Source organism: Pteropus alecto, unplaced genomic scaffold (assembly GCF_000325575.1).
Source record: "Pteropus alecto unplaced genomic scaffold, ASM32557v1 scaffold131, whole genome shotgun sequence".
NCBI classification, from domain to species: Eukaryota; Metazoa; Chordata; class Mammalia; order Chiroptera; family Pteropodidae; genus Pteropus; species Pteropus alecto.
This window is the reverse complement of record NW_006434709.1, coordinates 1,247,743-1,269,217: the sequence shown is the minus strand read 5'-3', so window position 1 is coordinate 1,269,217 and position 21,475 is coordinate 1,247,743. Positions and strand designations below refer to the sequence as shown.

The following is a 21,475-nucleotide window of genomic DNA, read 5'->3' as shown; positions in this document are numbered from 1 at the left end:
AAATGAAATTTTTAGACTTAAATCTGCATTTATTTGTACATTGCCTGCTTATCATAAGTTAGCCAATTTTGGCTTTTGTTTGACCTTGGTGTGATAATCTGAGAAGTATGAAGTTACCTTGTTTTTATACTCCCCCTTTTTTTTATTAATAATGTCATACTTAATATTTAGCTCTTTAACTTTTTATTTTGCTAACGTTCAAACGTAAAAAAAAGTTGAGGGAAGGTAAGTAGTAAATCCTTATGAAACTGTTACTAAGCTTCCACAGCAAATATTTTGCCAGTCCTGCTTCCTCAAACTTCTTCACCCACCACCTACCCCTAGTCCCCACTCAGACATACACTCTTTTTTTCTAGATTGTTTGAAAGGCCATCCCAAATTCATCATTCTTCTTAATAAGTACTTGAGCCGTAACAGTTGATTTTTATGCCCGTTCCTCAATGAATCTATATGGGTAACTATAGATTTTCAGTTTATAATAGCCAAGGAAAAAGTGTAACTTTAGACCAGAGTATACTGTTGTGCAGTTGGGGAGTTTGCTCTTTTCTGATCTCTTTGCATTTTGAGCCTTTTTCTTTTCTTTTCTTTTCTTTTTTTTTTTTTTTTTAAGACTTTTACATTATTAGGAATTACTGCTTCGAAACACTTTTTTATAAAGAGCAGCAGTCTTTTTGGATTGCACCTGTTACATTGTCCTTACAGGATGGGTTTTGTTTTCTAGAGCTTTAACTATTTTTGTGACTCTGTTAAGATTGAAAAAGGTTGTGTGTGAACAGGTATAGGAATTATTTTTATAATTTTTGCTTTTCTTGTTTCTTACCCCCTTTCCCCTCTAAATTTAATATGTTTCGCAGAGGCAGAGATTTAAAAGATACTGATGCTCAGGAGTGTGATTTGTGAGCCTTAAAAGCCCTCTGCTCAAGGAAGGAGTGAGGAGAGGGAGAGTGAAACTAACATTTACTGGGCAGCTTCTTTATCAGACACTGTACATACTTATATTTTATCTGAGTTCTTGTGGGGTGGTGCTTAGAAGTATCTTGAAGAATGGGTTTGATTCTTAGAGGTAGCAGTATGCTAAGTAGTAGAGTATGACTAAACTATGGAAGCAATAATTTGTTGGAAGTGGTCAGATGATAACAAATAGACTGATTTGGCTGTAGCAGGTCTTAAGTATTATTAACTAGTAAGGTTGATTGGGATCAAGTTATATACTAAATGCCAGGTTGATAAGTTTGGACAATGTATTACAGGCAGCAGTAAAGTGGTAAAGATTTTCATGTGGAAGAGTGGTACTAAAATATTTTAAGGATCTAAGCATTTGGTGACTGAATTAGGATGGATGACAGCTGTGGTGTCGAGTGTTGTAGGATGGTGATGATGGTGAAAGGAAAAGTATAAAATATTTATAGGAATATGTAGAATTTTATAATCAGAAATTAAATGATTGGAACATTGTTGATTGAGGGAATTGGTGTAGAGAGCAGAGGGTTTAAATTTGATAGTTTTTTAGAGAAAATGCAAGTCAGTATAAACTAGCTTATAGTTGGCATAAGAGAGATAGGTTCCTATCACGTATTTTTTTCCGCGTTCATAGATGATTTTATTAAGTAGTCCTGAGGTTACCAAAGATTCAAATGTTTTAACTGAAGCTATGTTTTGTTTTGGTCCAGAAATTTGTAGCTTTGTCAGAAATATGCAGTTAATAGGTTTATTTATTTATAATTTTAAAAATCATTCCAGTATAGCTCTCTCATTACAGCATTTCATTCAGAATCTTTAACCCAGGCTTATTCTAAATGTTCTACAAGTTGATAAATACATGTTTAGACCTTGTTATCTGAAGTCTCATTTCTTCTAGTTTCCTCAAAATTCTGGAAGTTATTCATCCTATAAAACTCAACTCAAGCATTCATTACCTCTTCCAGAAATACTTTTCTGATACTTTAGCCTTGTTATATACTATTGACAAACTGTACTGCAGTTAGTTTACTGTTTTTTTTGTTTTTTGTTTTTGTTTTTGTCAGATTGCTTGCACTTTGACTATAGGAATCATGCTTTATTTTATTTGGCTTTACAATTCAAGGGACTAGCATAATGACTGTCGTTATTAGACTCAAAAAATTTTTAATAAATTATGTCAATTCTGAATTTATCCCTTTCCTATAAATCAAAAAGAAGAGGAAAAAGAGATCTGTGGTGGTAAAAAACAATGAGAACCTACTGACCACAGCAACTGAATATATTTCCATTCTCAACTCATCCATCCCCCAATGGCACACAGGATTTGGACACTTCTAAGAAATTTTTCATTGTTTTCTAACCTTCTGACCTTGCCTATTATTAGATGGTTCTTTCTGTCAGAAAATCAAAACAAAAAAACAAAGATGAGATTTACAGAAGTGAAAGCAAAAAGCATCAGGAATGTGGCAGTGCAGAAGAACCCGTAGCTAAAAATTAGATACAGAAGGAAGTGCAAAGGGAGTTGTCACTGCCATCTAAATTTAGGCCTTGAAGGAAGGCCTAGATTCTGAAACCCCTAAATAGGACTTATCTTTTTTTGGGTTATAGGCCTTTTAAGAAAGTTGGATGATAAAATGTCTCAGCTTGAATTTACAGCTTCCCTACCACCACCCCCTTTCAAAAACAAAACAAAACATTTCTGGAGTATTGTTCCACACCCTGGTTTCAACATTAACAACTTGTTCTCGATCAACTCCAAATTCTGAAGCTCCTGTCCAACCCAGAAAGAGTTTTCATATTTTTTCTGATGGTTACCGACCCGAGCCATTAAAAGCCTTTCGATGCTGTGGCTTGTACTCTGTGTCTGAAAAAAATTTCATTTAGAACCTCCATTGATTTTTTTTTTTTTTTAAGCCATATTCTTCCCAAAAGTAGTGGGTGTTGTATATTGCATTGGCCGGAAGAATAAGAAATGAAAAACTTAAAATTCCTCGTTGAAGCACATATTAGGAAGTTTTTGTTTTAAAAATATTTAAATCGAAATGTAAAGGATTAATTTTTAGCTATTAGGAAGCTCAGTTATCCAGAAAATGGCATATTCTTTAATGGTTATGGATAATAAAGATTATATTTACTGTATCAAATATTCTAAGTATCTTGCCATCACTTGTTACCTTGATAGTGTATATATCTGTGGTATTAGCAATATTTTAAAATTATTGTCAAATTAGTGAATGCCATTGTTGGTGAAACCTTGGGTTTCTTCTGATAGCACATTTGAAATACTACATTTCCTCTTTTGGGATTAGAAACCAATTTGACTTTAGATGTAGTGATGTTATACTGTTTACATATTTACAGTGTAGTATGGATTACTATTGAATGGGCATTTCATTTTGAACCAGCATTTTATTTCTTGTCCATAGGCTAATATAAAATTAAAGAGTTTTTTTAATCCATTAGTTCTTAAGGTCTATCCTAATGAATGAATAATAGCATTTCTTTTTCCAAGTGCATAATATAGATATACCATAGTTTAGTCAACCAGTTTCCAGTCACTGCAAGCCCTTTAAATTGCAGAAGTGTGAGAAGGGAAATTTCTAGGAGAATTCTAACTAAATTTTATTATTTTGGTTTCTGTAATTTTTTTTTTTATTGGTTTCTCCAGTTCTTATGAGACATTAGCTCCATCTTAAAAAGTGAAGTGTTAGCTCTGTGAAGGTAGAGATCTGTTCTGACTTAATAACTTTGCTACTTCCACACCTGGAACAGCAATGCCCATTATTTGTTAACTGGGTAGATAACTGCTGGATTTGAAATTACTCTCTGATTGTTAAGACAGTTTCTCTTGAGTTTTCTTTAGTATTTTTAAAACCTATGCCGAATGACCTGATACTTGATTTTGGAATTTGTATTCCCATGGATCGATTGAGAATACCACAAATTCTTGTGCTTGTATCTGGTGTTAGAATTTGCATTAAGTAATTTTACCCTGTTGCATCATTGATAGGGCTGAAATTTAAATAAGAGAAAGGTGAGAAAAGTTAAGTGACAAAGGAAAAAGTATGCTGATGGTGTGGGCCTTGCCTATCCTTAAGTTAGATTTGAAGAAATAGGGCTTCAGAATTATATAATTGTTAAGTGTAATTTATAATGCCTTATAAATAGCTTGAAATATAAATACAAGCATCTTTTTAGTCAAAACATTTTATTTGAGGTGAATGTGCTCTGAGAAGATTAAACAGTATCTTACCTATATGATTAAAAATGTGCTTATGCTTTTAAAATAAAATGAAAATAACACAAATGAAATATGAACATACTTAATTTTGTTCACAAAGAAAATACAAGATTACTTTTAAAAATTTTAGCCATTGAAGATGTTATTTGGCATAAAAATTGTAGGCAGACTATTACAGTTTCAAAAATGTATTTGTCAGTTCTTACCAATGACCAATGCTCAACATTGTATTTCATGCTTCTGATTTAAAATTCACATCATTGTTGTTGGAATAGAACTGTAGACAGCTGAACACATGTATAATGTAAAGTAACTTACCATAATTTCTCTTTTAATGATAATGTTTTGATGACTACTTTGTCAGAAACTTCTCTACCAGAATTAGAAATGATATGGTAGTATAAGAAGGTGTTTGATGATTTTACATTAGTGGATTACTATCTGAAAATGTTAAATATAAACTAAAAGGGAAAAATATGCTAGATTTAGAAGTCTGAAATTAGGAAAGAATCTTGGGATAAAAGTTAAGAGAAGTGTTGACTTAAAGTACAGGAGGATTAATGAAACTTGTTCTCAGAAAGGAGGTTGGTAGGCGACCTACTGAAAGTGATATTTACTTATAATGGATTATCTAGGGTATGCATGCCAAGAGAGAAACTTTCTTTAGCTAGAAGATCCTGGATTCAGAACGCTAATAAATAGCAATGGCTGAACAGGCTTCTAACTTGTCTTACCCAAGAGAGAGGGAGAGATATCTTTGGGGGAGCTATGGCTGTTAATTTTACTCTGTTCTCATTATGTTAGACTTCACAATGGACTAATGATACAAGAATTCTAGCATAATTTTTTTTAAGGCTCCTAAAAAATGCAAACAAACCAAACTTCTGCTTATTGATAGTTGAAATTCCTTAATTAGGAAAAGGCCTTTTATTCTTATCTTTATGTATACTTTAGATTGTTCTGTGAAAGACTGGTGTCTTTTCAGGACCGATAGCCAGTGACTACACACTGATACAGATAGGCCAGTTGTTAAAATATTGAAATAATTCTGTCCACATTAGTAAGTAGCTGTTGCCCCAAGGTTGGACTTGACTTCCCCACTCTTTTAGTCCTTAGGACTCCCTGCCATCACTTTGTGCATAACAACTAAGGGAAGTGGAGGAAAGATGGACTGAGGACTCAGCTTGCACACGATAAGGCACAAATTACTGTTCTGATTGTTCATTGCTTGTGCTTTACCAATTACTAAATATTTCAGCTATCACGCTTGGGATGAAAAACTTAAGGTTGGGAAATACAAAATGAAAGTTTTTTGACAACATGACACCTCAGAGCTTTTAGTATGCAGTAGGTATTGTGCCCCTCTAACAAGGGTAGCATGCGCATGCATTTCAAACTTTCTTGACCAGGGAATTCCTTTGTAGAAGACCTACAGTCTCACAGAACACTAGTGTCTGCAGTATATAGTATGTGAATGGCTGTTCTCTTGCATTCTATAAATGTATACTTACATCAATGTGTAAGACAGTGCTAGCCACATTAGGAAATCCATTGGTTTTTGCTTTTAAAAAACTTAAAATGTAGATACTTTCAGTGATACTTGTTTACAGCTCCATGCGATAATTAGATGACTGACTGAAATCTGTCCCTTTTTGGGTTTTAATGGGGGAGAAAATATTTTGAAGAGTTTGTGCTCCTGAAGTTGTGAGAGGCGTCTTTACCAGTTAAGAAAAATAGTGCATAAAGGATGTAACTAGATGACAAACTGCTTTCATAAGCGATGACTGTTTTTAAGGACTGGGTAAAGAAAAGTTCTTGGAAGTATTTTTGTTGTAGAAGGTAGATATAGTTTCATATGATTTATGATTGTTTAAAAAGACCTGGAGTTATACGTGAACATTATTTACAGAGAAGTTGGATATCATTATTCAGTAAGCTTGTGTCTGCTGCTTGTGTCTGGTGAATCAGAAGTCCGTAATGTTTATTGTATTTTTTGTGTTTCATTCTAATTTGAAATTTAATTATGTCAGTTATGAGGATTTTGGGTGTGATCATTCTGATAGTTTTACAAATGTTTAAGGGCATTTTGAGTAGTTTTAGTAGTTTTGGGAGACAAGACAATAGTGAACGTGTCTTGAATTGACACTAGATTGTTGAAAAGGCTGCAAATAAGCACACAAAAACAAAATAGTAAAAAGTATGAGTCCCAAATGATATAAGCAATAAATAAGGAAGTTTGTTAGGAGACTCATTCTGGGCCCTGGTAGTCAAGGAAGGTTTAATGGAGTCTGACTTTGAAGAATGAGTAAAATCGACTAAGTCAGGTCCAGGGCAAGGTTTTTTTTATTCATTTGTTTAGATTGGAAGAGATGAAGGCATGTGAGAAGAGAGGAATAGGAGCAAAAGGCCTAGCTAGAGTAAGTGTTTGGTAAAATTAGAAGGGCAGAGATTGGCTAGATAAACATAAAGCTAAGAAGTAAAAGTAATGAGATTCTCTTGGATTTTTGAACAGAGAAGCAATGTGGCAAAATGTCCTTTTATAAAAATTAAATGTGGCAGTATGCAGGATGGTTGGCAGGGAGAGTGTTAACCAGATAAAGCCAATTTCTCAACCAAATTAACATTTCACTAACACTACGTTTAAAGAAGAAAGTATATAATAGAGTTACAGTTGAAGTTGTAGCTTGAACCAGAAAGGGATGATCATCAAATAGAATTCATAGTAGGTGTAAATGCCTAAATACCTCACATTTCTTGCCCTGCATTTCTATCAGGTATAAACATAGGAACTTGATAGAAAGCATAGCCACAGTCTGTGTTTTTTTTCTTTTCTTTTCTTTCCGTTTTTGTTTTTTTTTAACTGAGAATTGAAAGAGCAAGTTCTGTGACTGCTGACCTTGGTCCTGAATGATAGCTAAAGTACTACTATTTCTCTGAGAAGTGGTTTGGAATGAGTTCTGCATTCCGATGGGCTGGGCAGCAACCAGTTTTAACTAATACAATGCCTGGGAACTGCAAGATGTTCTTGTTCACATCTATCAGTAGTTAAGAACATGGATTATGGGGCCAAATTACCTTGGGATCAAATCTCCGCCGAGCCACTTATTAAATCTATGTAAGTTACTTCTCTGTGCCTTAGTGTCTCGGAGTTTTGAGAAACGAATCAGTTCATGTAAAGCACTTGGAACAGTCATTGGCACATGTGCAATACTCTGTAGTCATTGTTATTATCCATATATTTTTGTGTATACTCTTACCGTGGAGGGAACCTGAGAGAATGGCGACTGGTTTTGTTGCATATTATGTTGTAATGTTATAATCAATTCCATGCTACTGCACATTTTCTGTCAGACTTCAGTCAGGTTATTGGTGACAAGTTTTCATCTTAAAAAAACAACAACTATTTAACAGCAGAAGCTTAAGTACAGTCTAATTGCTATATGGAATTTATTAGGCGTGATTTCAAGGAAGCTCTGTCTTGGAAAAATGGATCTTGTAAAATTTTAGGCTCATAGTTCCTATTTTCATTGTTTGTACATCTGATAAGATACGTATTAAGTGTGTGTGCCTTTGTAAGTATTTTAATGCCTTCATCTTTTTTTTCCAGTATTAAAGCGTGAAATAAATCCCCACTGTTTTTCAAGATTATTTAGGAGTTGTAATTACCGCTCAGCACCTAGGACAGCACCCAGTGCAACACAGTGTACATGAACTCTGCTTTGAGGTTTGGGGTTTGTGTTCTGGATTCGGGAAAGAAAAGAAGAGAAGGTTTTTGGGAAAGTTTAAAATCCTCATAAGCACTTATTCTAAAAGTGTATGAAATGCAGAATGGTTTCGTGCCTTTGTTTCAAAATGTTTTACACTGGCTGTAGAACCCACTTCATGAAGTAGTTTGAGTTAAAATGATCTAATATTTGTGTTTTAACTTTCAGCTTTGTGTTATTCTTGGAAAATTTCGCACCACTTGTGAATTCCTTGAACCTGGGCATTGCAAACCCACTTCTGTTGGGCCCATCTCCTTTGCACTTTGCTCAGATTAAGACTCAGTTGGCGCTTCAGCAGCTGAATGCCGTTGCCTCACATAGTTCAACACCACCTTATACTTTATTAAATCAGGCTTTTTTGAAAATAGCCATGTCGAGACCCAGGTTTAATCCTCGAGGAAACTTTCCACTTCAGAGGCCACGAGCACCTAACCCTTCTGGGATGAGGCCTCCAGGACCATTTATGAGGCCTGGATCTATGGGTCTCCCAAGATTTTACCCAGCAGGGAGAGCCCGTGGAATTCCACACAGATTTGCTGGCCATGAATCTTATCAGAACTTGGGACCACAGAGAATGAATGTTCAGGTAACTCAGCACCGAACTGATCCAAGATTGACCAAAGAAAAACTGGATTTTCATGAAGCACAACAAAAGAAGGGGAAACCTCATAGTAGTCGGTGGGATGATGAGCCTCAGATATCTGCATCAGTGGGAGTGAAACAGAGTTCTGTAACACAGGTTACAGAGCAGAATCCTAAAGTGCAGAACCGCTATACAAAAGAGAGTGCCTCAAGTATCTTAGCAAGTTTTGGATTATCTAATGAAGACTTAGAAGAACTCAGCCGCTATCCTGATGAACAGCTAACTCCTGAAAATATGCCATTAATTTTGAGGGATATAAGAATGCGAAAAATGGGGCGCCGATTACCTAATTTACCTTCTCAGAGCAGAAATAAAGAAACACTTGGTAGCGAGGCAGTTTCAAGTAATGTGATTGATTATGGGCATGCAAGCAAATATGGCTACACAGAAGATCCACTTGAAGTACGTATTTATGATCCTGAAATTCCAACTGATGAGGTCAAGAATGAATTTCGGTCCCAGCAGGGCATTTCTGCATCTGTTCCTGCACCAAATGTTATGTGTAATTCTATGTTTCCTGTTGAAGATGTGTTTCGACACATGGACTTCCCCAGTGAGTCCTCCAATAATCAGACCTTTTTCCCAGTTGAGAGTGGAACCAAGATGTCAGGCTTACGCATTTCAGGAGGACAGTCAGTCCTTGAACCTGTAAAATCTGTCAGCCAATCCATTAGCCAAACAGTTAACCAGACAATGAGTCAGTCTCTGATTCCTCCATCTATGAACCAGCAACCTTTTTCATCGGAATTAATTTCATCTGTAAGCCAACAGGAACGAATCCCACGTGAGCCTGTGATTAATTCACCTAATGTGCGTGGATCAGGAGGAAGTAAAAAGAATTACCAGTCAGAGGCTGACATTCCCATTCATTCTCCCTTTGGGATTGTGAAAGCATCCTGGCTACCAAAATTTTCACATGCTGATGCCCAGAAGATGAAGAGACTTCCAACTCCCTCAATGATGAATGATTATTATGCAGCGTCTCCAAGAATATTTCCACATTTGTGTTCTCTGTGTAACGTAGAATGTAGTCATTTGAAGGTGAGTGTTTTTAAAGATCACTGTATAATGATACTCATCGCCCAAGTTTCCTCTGAATTCTCATGTATGCTGGTGTTAACTAGGCATTAAGGAAAGAGCAGAAATTAATTTTGATCACAACAGCAATGCTTAGTTGTAATCTAAGTATTCCTGGCCTAAGTACTTAATTGAGTGTTAGGCTTTCTGTATTCCTGTGACGGCACACCACATGGTTCGTCCATTTATTTTGAACTTTTGATTATTTATCCCAGGAAATTTATGCAACATAAAATTTATATAACATAAACTGTATACTTAAAAGACAATGTCACACGAGTCACTTTTATTTAAATAAGAGAATCTGTTAGTATAATAAAAAGTTGGAATAAAGCATTTGTACTGCACACTTTGAAGAGACAGTGTATAGCCTTGCGTGTATCTACCCATCTTGGGCTAAAGACAGTTATTGTCAGTTTAAATATTTTCTGAGTCTCTCTGGACTAGAATTTTTAGTGTTGCATGAGAAAGGGCTTCCTAAAATAACTTTATCCATAGTAAGATTGAGTCAAGATGAGTTATTTGGGGACTAGCTGTGGGCTCAGTGAATAGAGTGTAAAGTGATAAGAATTTAGAGAAAAATCCTTAAAATATAAAGAAGCTGTAGATATCTTCATGGTTAGTATAGTTGGAAAGAAGTATTTTATAGAGGTGCTGAGGAGTAATGTAGAATATACTATTTGATAGTAATCATTGGTGGATTTGAGTAAGATTTTCCAAGTATGTTTTATTTGCATATATGTTTGGAAACCACGTCTATTTACTAATGTGATTTGTAGATTTATATCATAAATGGTCAGGAAAGAATGGACTTTCCATGGGAACAAGCTTTGATTCAAGATCATAGCATTGAGTTATATACTTTGAATAGGCTTAAAAATCTGTAGATATTCTTGTTTTTTTTTTTTTTCCTTTCAGTCCTATCCTTTTATTGTCTATTACCTACTCACCAGGTTTCAGCCAACAAGAACCTGATATCTAGAACTGATGCTTTTGTCTTAAGGTTAGCTCCAGCAAAGGAAAGCAGCATTCTCTACCTCATTTTAACTAGATTTGCTGAGTTCTAATAATAGTTGCCTTACCCTATCAAAAGGGATAGCAAAGTCTTGAAAAATCTCAGAATAATTCATAGCACTTAGTCATAATCTGTAAGTAGCCCTAGCCTAAGTACTGATTTGGATGTTAAGCACTCTCTATTCCATTTATTTTGAACTTTAAATTAGTCATGATGAATCCAAGAAAAATATCCTAAAGAACTTAAAAATTTTTATTTGTAGAATAGAAAAGGTGTACCTTTATTCAGTTTGCGTTTACTAATTACCAGTTTTGTACATGACTATGTTAAGTGCTGGGGCAGAAATGAAGAACTAAAAAATTCAGATATTCTTAAACAGTTTAAACAGTCTCATTGTCTTCTAATTACACACCTAAGGAATTTTTAAAAAATGAGAGGACAACGAATGATTTGTTGATTGTATTTAACTTGTTTGGGTATTCTGTAGAGAAGCGATATTTAATATTTCTCTTTATTTCAGGCTTATATCAGTTCAGGCCAACATTATCAATTTACCAACACCTATTAGGTATTTAGCGGTATGTAATTAAAAAGTATAAATATGCTTTCTGACATCAAAAGACTTTTGTATAGTCTAGATAAGACTAATTGACTAATTGATAGTGACTAACTACAGTAAGTCTTTTTGGACTACAATGATGTGGGAAGGAAGACTTTATGAAGTAGGATGAATGAAGATAGGTCTTGAATGATGTGACTTCAGTATACCTAGGGGAGGAGGGATAACATTTCACATGGGAGCAGCAACAATAAGTACAAAGGGCCTTGAAAAGTGAACCTAAGAAGTTTAAACTTCAGGTATGAGAGGCATGAGGAAGCCAGTTAATGTTCTCGCTATATGAAACAACATGTTAACCCATTTCTGATTTTCCCTGAGAATACTGGCCGGCAGTGCTTGTGGCTGCAGCATTTACCCCAAGATAACTCACGGATTATAGTCCTAACTTTATCTCCACAGTCTGCCATGAAATATCTTGCTTTAATTATTCTTTTCATATTGCTCTAGTATATCGATAGTCTTTGGAAACAAATGACGTCATTCTATTTATAGCATTCTGTTTTTAGTGGTATTTTCATTTACAAAATATAGTAATTCTCTATCTGTGAAAATTTCAAATCCTAGAAAATATAGCATTCCTATGTGTGATGTATGTTAACATTGTTCTCAAACAGTTGTTAGCCGAAGATGCATTTGATGAATCCGATATGTGTATACGTTTGTTACATTAGGATTAGAGACAGGTTCTGTTTCGAAATAACTCCAAGAAAGGTTTTTATATTTTACTTTCACATTGAAAACCAGTCAGATTTACTTCACCCTCAAAGAGCGTGTTTATGTAAAATTAAGGCTGGCAGCGAGATGCACTTTTTCTACATGGGAAATGGGTTAAAAGTATATTTTAGGGAAATAAATCTAGCTGAACTGTGTAATGAATAAGAATAAGAAGAGATAAGGTAAGGCACTAATTGAGGCTTCCCTGGTAAAAAGCTGGGCTAATACAATAAAAGTAAAATTTAGAGAGGAAAAGAAATCATTAATGGTCATTAGAGTTCACAGAGATTGATTGCCAATTTAAACAAACATCTTTTACAGTCACAGCTGCACAATGGAGCTAACCAATGAATTCTTCACTACTAGATGACTAAATGATAGGGATTCTTCACTGTTAGATGACTAAATGATGAGATGACACAAACCACCTCTCCTGTTTCTGTGATATGTTTTGCTGCCTTGTAAGTGCATATATGACATAAATATGTGGCCAATAAATGTAAATTACCAATTGCAAATTTTTTCTTAGTAATATCTGACAGTACGTTCTCCACCTCTGGAGTCTTTCAAATGAGCCTGAAAAGAGCAACAATAGAATATGAAATGTATTTTTTTTCTAAATTGGGATTTAGACATTAGAGGAGGAAGTTTTAGGTTTAGAAGTTATGACTTTTTGACTGTCCTTGATTTAGAAGGCTGTTTTTGGTTTAAAAACTTTCTGACAGAAATAATTCAGTTTGAGAAAAGTACTGATGAAAGATTTTTAAGGTAGTTGGATGGAGGATATGGAAAAGTGTCACCTTCGATCTGGGCTCTCTCAAGTCTATATAGTCCTTGCAGCATCTCCTGCTTAGTAGGCAATTATCACTTTCTCTGGAGAGGCAGTACTGCTTTGAGACCTTTTTCTAATCTGCATATTGTTACTTAGTCTTGAAACTGGGGTGCCATAGGTATATTTACTGAGTTTAAATCAAGTAATGGCAGTGAGTGAAGTGGACCTATTAAAAGACGGAGCGGGCATGTATATGTGTGTGTAGGACTGGAGAGAATATGCCTTAAATAGGGCAGCTATCGGCATAAGCTGGTATTTGCTATATAGAATACATACATGTGCAGTATTATATCTTCATATTTTTTTCAAGAAGAGCAGGAAATCTGGATTTGGGGTTAAAATCTCTGGATTTGTTCAACTTATTCAAATAAAATAAGTTTTATTTTATTTTATGGTTCCAATAAATCATGCCCAGTCTACTACCTGCCAGTGTGTCTGTTTGATGTAAACTGTCCAGTTACTGTCAAAAACATGGGTTTAGCAATACTAGAGACTAATTGCCAACCTCCGTTTGTATTGCTGAGCAGGCTGTGCAGACTTTTTTTTTTGCAATCTACAATCAGTGTCATGGTTTAATGAAATAGTTTAGGGTTTGTCAGAACCTGTTACTGAGCATTGCAAGTAGCATTCACTTATTTTCAGATAGTTCTTGACAAGGCAGAGTCCATAATTAGTGTCAACTGTGGTTTTAACTGGAAATTTCTAGTTCGTCTATAGCAATGACAAAATAGAGTGTTTTTGGAATGGAAATGAATAACATTTTTCTCTAGGAACATTTTAAAATACAAAACTGTTTAGTAAGTTTTCTGCCTTATCCAAATGCTGGAGAAACAATAAAACACTGAGTAATATACATGTTGCTTTTAACTAATTGTTTCACTTGGGGGACTTTATCTTTGAAAACTGTATTGTGCTTTTTTTTTTTTTTTTAATCAGATGTATTTTCCAGAAGGTATTTATGGGTACAGAATGTAATTTTAGGGAAGATTTGTAAAGAAAGTAATGTATAAGAAAGCATTTGTTCATTGTAAAAGCTCTTCATGTAAGGGACATTGTGTTTTTAAAATGGTGTTATTTCCCCTTAAATCTTGAAAATAAATAGATTTTATCACCAACTTTTCATATTTTTACTAATTTTATCCTTTGCCAATATAGTGAGTACCTTGTTTGGAATGGTACTGGCCTAAGAGGTAGGATTTTTTGTTGTTGTTAATGTTACTAGCTTGAATTTTAGAGGTAAAAGCCATCTCAGATACCATTTTATTTATAGAGTTTTTGATGTTCTCTGGAGTGCTGTGTTTATATTGGAGATGAATTATTTCTAATCAACACTTTTATTTTCTCCAACTTTCAATATATATGTTTGATTTCAAAATGAGTAGACATGGTATGATTTTTAAAATGCTTTCTATACTAAAAGGTTTTAAAATGGCATCAAAGAGGCGTATGATATTAAGTGCCTTTGTTTGGAGGCCTTTATTTTTGTTTGTAAAAATTTTATTGAGTAGCTAAATGCTCTTTATAACTAGATTTGTTTAGTTTTGGGGGAAAAAGTATGCTCTATCATTTTAAAAATCCTAATTTCATTAGTCAGCAATGAGGAATGTTCTAATTTCAGCACTTTTCTCCTTTTATAATAGGATTGGATTCAGCATCAAAATACATCTACTCATATTGAGAGCTGCCGACAGTTACGTCAACAGTAAGAATTATTTTTTCTTTTTTATAGGTAGCAAATTTATAAAATAGTTAATGCTCAGGTATGACTGTTTAGTACCTTCAGTGTGGTCCTTCGAAGATAAATATTTCTAGAATAGTATTGCCTATTTAAAGTACTAATTTTATAGAAGTATATTTTATCTTTTTCCAAAAGGAGAGAATTAAATATGATCTTTTCTTCTGACTTCTTCCTAATATGAGTAGGTAGATGTTTAATATCATTGGTTCATTTCTTGCTGGCTTGTACTCCTTAGGATGGTTTATGTAATTTAGAGTAGATAGTTTTCCCTTCTTGGGTCAGCCCCCTCACCCCTCAAGGATGAATAACTAAAAACCACCCAATCCAATACCAATATTTAATTTAATTTCAGGTCTAAAGCTCTCCTTTGAATTAGAACCTATTTTCAGAGTAAAACTTAAGTAGGAGACAAACAAGCTAGATGTGTTAGTTCCTCAACATTGGTTCTTCAATTCTTCTACCTTTTCCTTCTTTAGGACAGGGCACTTATGAAGGTGAAAAGTGTGATTTAACAGTATTCTCTTATGTCCCTTGACGTAACATAAAATTAAATAGTGTTCCGCCTAGCGTTATTAAACATGTTGATAGAGTTTGGATGTCCAGTTTCTGGTCACTAGACTGATTGCACTTGGGCAAATGGGTCTGTGGCATCTGTTTTGGTTTTTAATTTGGTTCTTTATGAAAACATGACCAAATTTTTTTGAGATTATCTAGGACTCTAGTTATAAGTGATAAACCTAACCAAAGTTGTTTTTAAAGAAAGAGAACTTATTAGATCATTTAACTAGGAAGCTTAAGGAATGGTTCTAGTTTCAGAATAGATGAATTGGATGCTCAACAAAAACCAAAGTGTCAGAAGTATTTTGATTTCTTGGCTGTTCCCTTTTGCTTTGGCCTTACGAGATCGCAGGCACACTTTTTCCACAGAGCAAATGACCCCCTCATAGTTCAGGGTTTAAGTGATCTGTATAGCTAGCAATTTCAGAAGTCAAAGGGGGAAAAAAGCACCTCTTTTCTCATAATTCTTGTATAAGTCCTTGGTTTGACTCTTTGGTCTACTTTGAGTTAGTTGTTCATCTCTGAACCAGTTATAATGGTTGTAGGAATATGGGGTTCTGCCTTGTGCCTACTCCTGGTGTTGAGTGATACAAGCCCTACCTGAATCATATAGAATAAGAATAGAGTTTGGAGTTGCTTCCTTATATAGATGCTCTACAAAGAAACATAGGTTATTATACAGAAATAATCATTACCTGAATTGGATAGGCTTTACAGCTACTGTATATGGAAAATTACTCCTAAGCCACAAATTTTTCCACAGTTACCCAGTGGGATGTCTAAAGGTTATGAAGGTGAAGGATTTGGGTGGGAGAGAGTGACTTGCTGTAGGTAGGCATTAATGCTAGAAAGAAGATTTTAGCTTTATGCACTGTCATTAATTTACTAGATCAGATAGCATGGATGCTTGATAAAGCCTTTGTCTAGGTAAGCCTATCTTTTTCATGCACATAGGACCAAGGTTTTTAAGCTTTCAATACCTGCCACTTTAATACTCTGTCCTACATTTTTACCTTTTTTCAAATTGTGTGTTGTTGAATAAATTCTTCATGGCTTTCTCTCCACTTAAAAAAAATTAAAAGATAAAAATTAGATTTGATTAAGTGTTTGGGATCCTTCTATGGCCAAATATATGCTACTCTGCTTTTTTTTAAGCTGCATTGTTTCATTGTGTTTTATACCTAATCTGTTTAGTCATTCCTCTACTAATGTATATTTAAATTCTTACTCTTTTTTGTAAGGGTTATTACTTCTTCCTTTTCTTTGTCTTGTTGGATCTTTCTGGATTATGACAGAGTCGTTGGTTAACTTGAGAAGGCCACAAATAATCATTATATATTTATCTCATAGGATTGCTTTGAAGAGTAAATAATTATGTAAAGCACTTAGAATAACGCCCAGTCCACAGTAAGCATATATCTGTTATTTGTGATTTTACCAGTGAGGAAACTGAGTCATAAAGAAGCAAATTTCATACTGTTACCCAACAAATACTGTCTGACTCGTGGATCTTTGCTCCCTTTTTTCTCCCCTCAACATTTTTTGCTGAGAAATTTCTAAGCTGCAAAATGTTTGAAGAGATAGTAAACATTCATATATTCTTCGTTTTCACCAATTTATTAACATTTGCACATCTGTTTTATATCTTTATGTATAAATTTTTTGAACTATTTGAAAATATATTGCAGACATTATGACAGTTCACTTTTTAATTAAACATGTCTTCCACCTGTTTCCCAAATGCTTTTTATAACTATCCCTGCCTACCCCTCATACACCCTTCCAATCCAGAATTCAGTCAGGATTCATGCATTGCAGTCTCTTTTAATCTAGAACAGTTTACCTTGTGCCCTTTATTTTTTAGGATATTTTTATGATGTTGACTTCTTTTGAAACGTCCAAGAAAACTGTCTTGTAGAATGTACCACATTCTCTGCTTTCTGTTTGTTTCGTCATTGTTAAATTCAGGTTGAACATTTTTGTTAGAAAAACTTTATAGGTGATGTGTCTGCTTATTGTACCATGTTGGGACACAGGTAATGTCAATTACATAGATCTTTGTTCTTAGCCATTGTTATACAGCCTGTGTAAGGAGTATCATGCTTCTGAAATACATTTTAAACTAGTTAGGTAATATGTAGACCATCCAAACTCAACTTGCAGAATAGTATATATGCTTTATCATTCTGTCCTAGGTAGCAGAAACAAGAACATGCATTTTGGCAGTCAACCTAGTGAAGATCTAAAACGTTGTTGCCAACACTTGAATAATAAATAGTCTTTAAGCTCTTGTGAATCCATAAATTGGAAAGCTCTGGACATTTAATAACTAGCATGTGTCAACAGCCAACTGTATTTCCAGCATTGTACACACAACGAGAAAGCTAAGACCTACTCATATTAAGTAACTGGCTTTCAGATACAAGGCTATTAAGTGGCAGCACCTACATTTAGATCCAGCTTTGTTTGATTCCACTGATTTGAAGGACTATACCATAAGACTAGAAATTGATCTTAGTACAGAGTAAGGAAAGTTTTAAAAAGTATAAGAGTAGATGAAACAAAATTATCCACGTTTTGACAACTGTTGATGCTAGATGATGGATACAATGGATTAAAATTAACATTGTCTTCTCATAGTTTGTCACCTCAAAGCAGGAAGAAGGGGCAAAAGTTTTCTCGGAAGTTTGCCAGTGGTTTTGCATCTCTGTCTCATTGGTTAGAATCTATCACTGGCTATCTTCTAAGGAGGCTGGGATAGCAAATATTTAGCTTTTTTTAGCCTTTGTAATAGAGGTAGGCAAAGGAAAAAGGAGTTGAGAATTGCCGTCAAGTCAAGCTATTAATGTCTGAGACAAATAGCAACAAATAAAAACCACTTTACCTTTATTAAGGTTTTGATCTAACTTTATTTTCCTGCCAGGTAACTGTTGAAAGAGTCTGCTGCTTGCATTTCCGTACCTGACTCTCTTGGTTACTGGAATTATATTTTTGAATATTAATGGTTTTGAATGATTTAATTTAATCACCATTTTTTCAGATAACCTTTAGAGTCCAGATTCTCTAGAAATGGATGAAGATGTTGTTTTCTTAGGCTTCTGTGATGTTACTGTTCCTTCTACTTTTTATGTGATTATCCCTTAATCTCTTTCATTGGTTTATCTTTGTCTGCTTTACTCTCTAAGTGTTGGTGTGCCTAAGATGCTGTCCTCAGCCCTCTTTTTTTCTACAAACTCCATTCTGTTTTAGTCTCTCACTCTTTGTACTATAGTTGTGGCTTCTACATGCCTGGTTTCTAAATATCTCAGCCCTCATCCTTTCCCCTAATTCCAGATATTTATTTCTGATTGTTCTGAAAACATTCCTGTGTTCTCTTCACTTCAGAAATGTGTTGATTCCCTTTTACTTATGTACAATTTCATTACCTGGATTCAAGGACCTTTACAGTTTATCTCTGAGTTACCTTTCTAGGTTTCCCCGCTCATAATTCCTTTTTATGATTGCCATGCTGCAGCCAGACTGGTTTCTGGAATAGAACATGTGTTTTGCCTCCAATCCTTTTTTTCTGTATTGCCACTGCAGGAAACCTAACCTGATCCATGCCTATTGATAGACCTTTTTAAGGGCTACCAGAAAAAGCAACCTTTTCTGTGAATTCTCTCCTGATTTCTCCCACTAGATGTATCTCTCTGAGGACCACTTGGTACAATGTAAGGGGCACCATTCATGTCCCCTGGAATTCTGCAAAGTACGTCAACTGTCTTCCCTCTTTGTACCCCTACCTAAGTTTGTATCTTGTACCTGTTTTGTACATCTTAACACTGTTAGGTATACTGCCTGTTTTACTTTTAAAAAAAATATTTAAGCCTTTAAAAGTATGGGGAATATGTTTCTTTTCCCCAAATTGCTTACTAGCATAATACTTTGATTATTTATGGAATTAGATGCTCAAAATATTTTACTCCCAAGAAAATTTTTGTATTTTAATATACTAATAAGTCACTTTGTAAACATAGGTTTTGAATAGATATATTGAGCCTTAGTCTTATTTTAACTGTTAATATCATTTATTCCTAAAATAGATATCCTGATTGGAATCCTGAGATCCTCCCATCAAGAAGGTAATTTTTTTTAATGGTGGTATTATTGAAACTCAATTTTCTTTTAAAAGTAAACAAGTACTTTTTTTTAAAGGTATTGTTTTAAATTGAGTCCTGTTTTGACCATTTTTACTTATAAACAGCAGGCAAATGCAACAGTCTCTATGAATCTTTCTTTAATTACCCTAGCTTAAATGTGATAGCTCTCCTCTGTGAACTTCTATGTTTTTAGTCTTTTATCAAAATACTTTATTCTTTTATTATTATTTTATATTTGTGGGATCTTAGATTATAAATGCCTTGAAGGCTAGGAATGGTTTTATTAAGCTTTCTATTCTCTAGTGGTTCCCTATTCAGTGCCTGTGTGTACAAGTACAGCAGTCAAAGAAATGTTTGTAAATGACATAATCTTTTAGGAAAAAATGTTGAAAAGCAGTTATAAATCATTTCCGAAATTCTTTATATAACTTAATACTTTTAAAACATAATCGGCTATTAATAGTGGTTCAAGAAAAGCCCAAGAAATTGATGATGGTATTCTTCTGTAAATTAGCGAAACATAGGGATCCAAGAAATTAGAGGGCTGATCGTCTGTTCTGATTACTTATTTATCTCAAGCCTGAATTATAACAAACAGGCTTTTGTTTTTAATAAATACATAATATCAGAGTATGGTATTGTTAATAGTGTGTTTTTAAGAAGGTACTTCTTAAAATAGTTTACATTAAATTACTGAATCTTTTTTGTGTTTTCTGTACTTTGTAGAAATGAAGGCAACAGAAAAGAAAATGAAACTCCAAGAAGACGTTCTCATTCCCCCAGTCCTAGACATTCTAGGAGATCAAGCTCAAGTCACAGATTCAATAGATCTCGAAGCCCTAGACAGTCTAGGAGATCAAGCTCAAGTCACCGATTCCATAGATCTCGAAGCCCAACACGTTATATGTATAGACCAAGAAGTCGAAGTCCAAGAATTTGCCATCGTTTCATTGCTAGATTCAGATCTAGATCCCGTTCACCATATAGAATGAGAAATCTGTTTAGAGGCAGTCCAAAAAGCTATCGATCAGTTAGCCCTGAAAGGACATTAAGGAGATCAGTGAGATCATCAGGTACATTTATGTCATGAATAAGTCTACTTATTTTGTCTAGATTTTTTAGGGTTTTTTTTTAGTTTGAATTTTTATATTTCTATATTTTAATAGGTTTGAATTGGTGACTTACATACTACTAAGTTTTAACAAAAGTTGACATTTGAGTTATTTTATTTGCCTTAGCTCTTTTTAAACCTTTTAAGGTTTTTACAAAATGAAATGTTCTATTTTATTAAATTTTGAAATTGCTATATGAAATCTGACCCACATCCCAACCTAGTTTATTTTTCTTCCCTTTATTAACTATTAGAAGAAGTGTGGAAGAGTGTATTATCCAACCAACATCGAATTTAAAAACCAAAATATACAAACATCTTAGTTTGCCTTAATAATTGATTATAGACTTGTCTTCTATGAATTAACTTAAAGCTTTTTAAAATTATTGTTTTCAACCTGTGTGTTAATACTGGTTTAGTCACCTTTCTGGAAATAGCTCTTTTATATATTATATATATTTTCTTAGAGATCTTTTCAGAGGTCTGTGAGGTCTCCCTTTTTCCAGCTAACTACTTATCTATGTGAAGCTGGATTTTCTTCTAATATTTCAACCAGAATAATGTATCCAGCAGATTGAATACAGAAACAATTATAAGAATTCAGGTGTCTTCTGTTAAACCCAACATTAAAGTGTTTGGGAAAATATACAATGGTGCTACTCATCTAATTTTTTTTATTTGTTTTGGAAATTCAGGTTATTTTCATAAAAATGTTATTTATGTTAATATAGTTTATTATTAAATGAATTAATAAATGGTTTTAAAATTCTCTTTTAATTTCTTGTATGGTAAATATTGATACATTTAATACAAAGAAATGCTCTTTGGAATTCTCCATTTTAAAGAGTGTAAAGGAATATGGAAACCAAAAGTTTAAGGACCACTGGTATAAGAGGTCACTGGGTAAAGGAAATTCATGTAAAAGTCTTTCGAGTGAAAGAATTAAAGACTAAGAATTTTTGTGTGTATATATGCTCCCTATTTGGCCTGACAGTGGCTCTATGGTAAATATTTGGGCAGTTGAGGGATTATTCTTTTTTTTTTATAATGGGATAAGATGATTC

General features: G+C 34.1%; 1 protein-coding gene across 4 annotated transcripts in view; it reads left to right on the top strand.

The window, feature by feature from the left end:
* ZNF638 (zinc finger protein 638) overlaps positions 1–21,475 on the top strand; it is a 78,692-nt gene that overhangs the window by 10,083 nt on the left and 47,134 nt on the right. For 3 of the 4 annotated variants that reach the window (XM_015587553.2, XM_015587551.2, XM_015587552.2), the window contains exons 2-6: positions 8,134–9,649; positions 14,506–14,567; positions 18,841–18,909; positions 19,244–19,282; positions 20,027–20,373. In XM_015587553.2, coding sequence (XP_015443039.1) covers positions 8,336–9,649; positions 14,506–14,567; positions 18,841–18,909; positions 19,244–19,282; positions 20,027–20,373 — 1,831 coding nt within the window. In that variant the 5' untranslated portion in view covers positions 8,134–8,335. The remainder of the gene's footprint in view (positions 1–8,133; positions 9,650–14,505; positions 14,568–18,840; positions 18,910–19,243; positions 19,283–20,026; positions 20,374–21,475) is intronic. The other variant, XM_006909502.3, reaches the window with a different exon arrangement.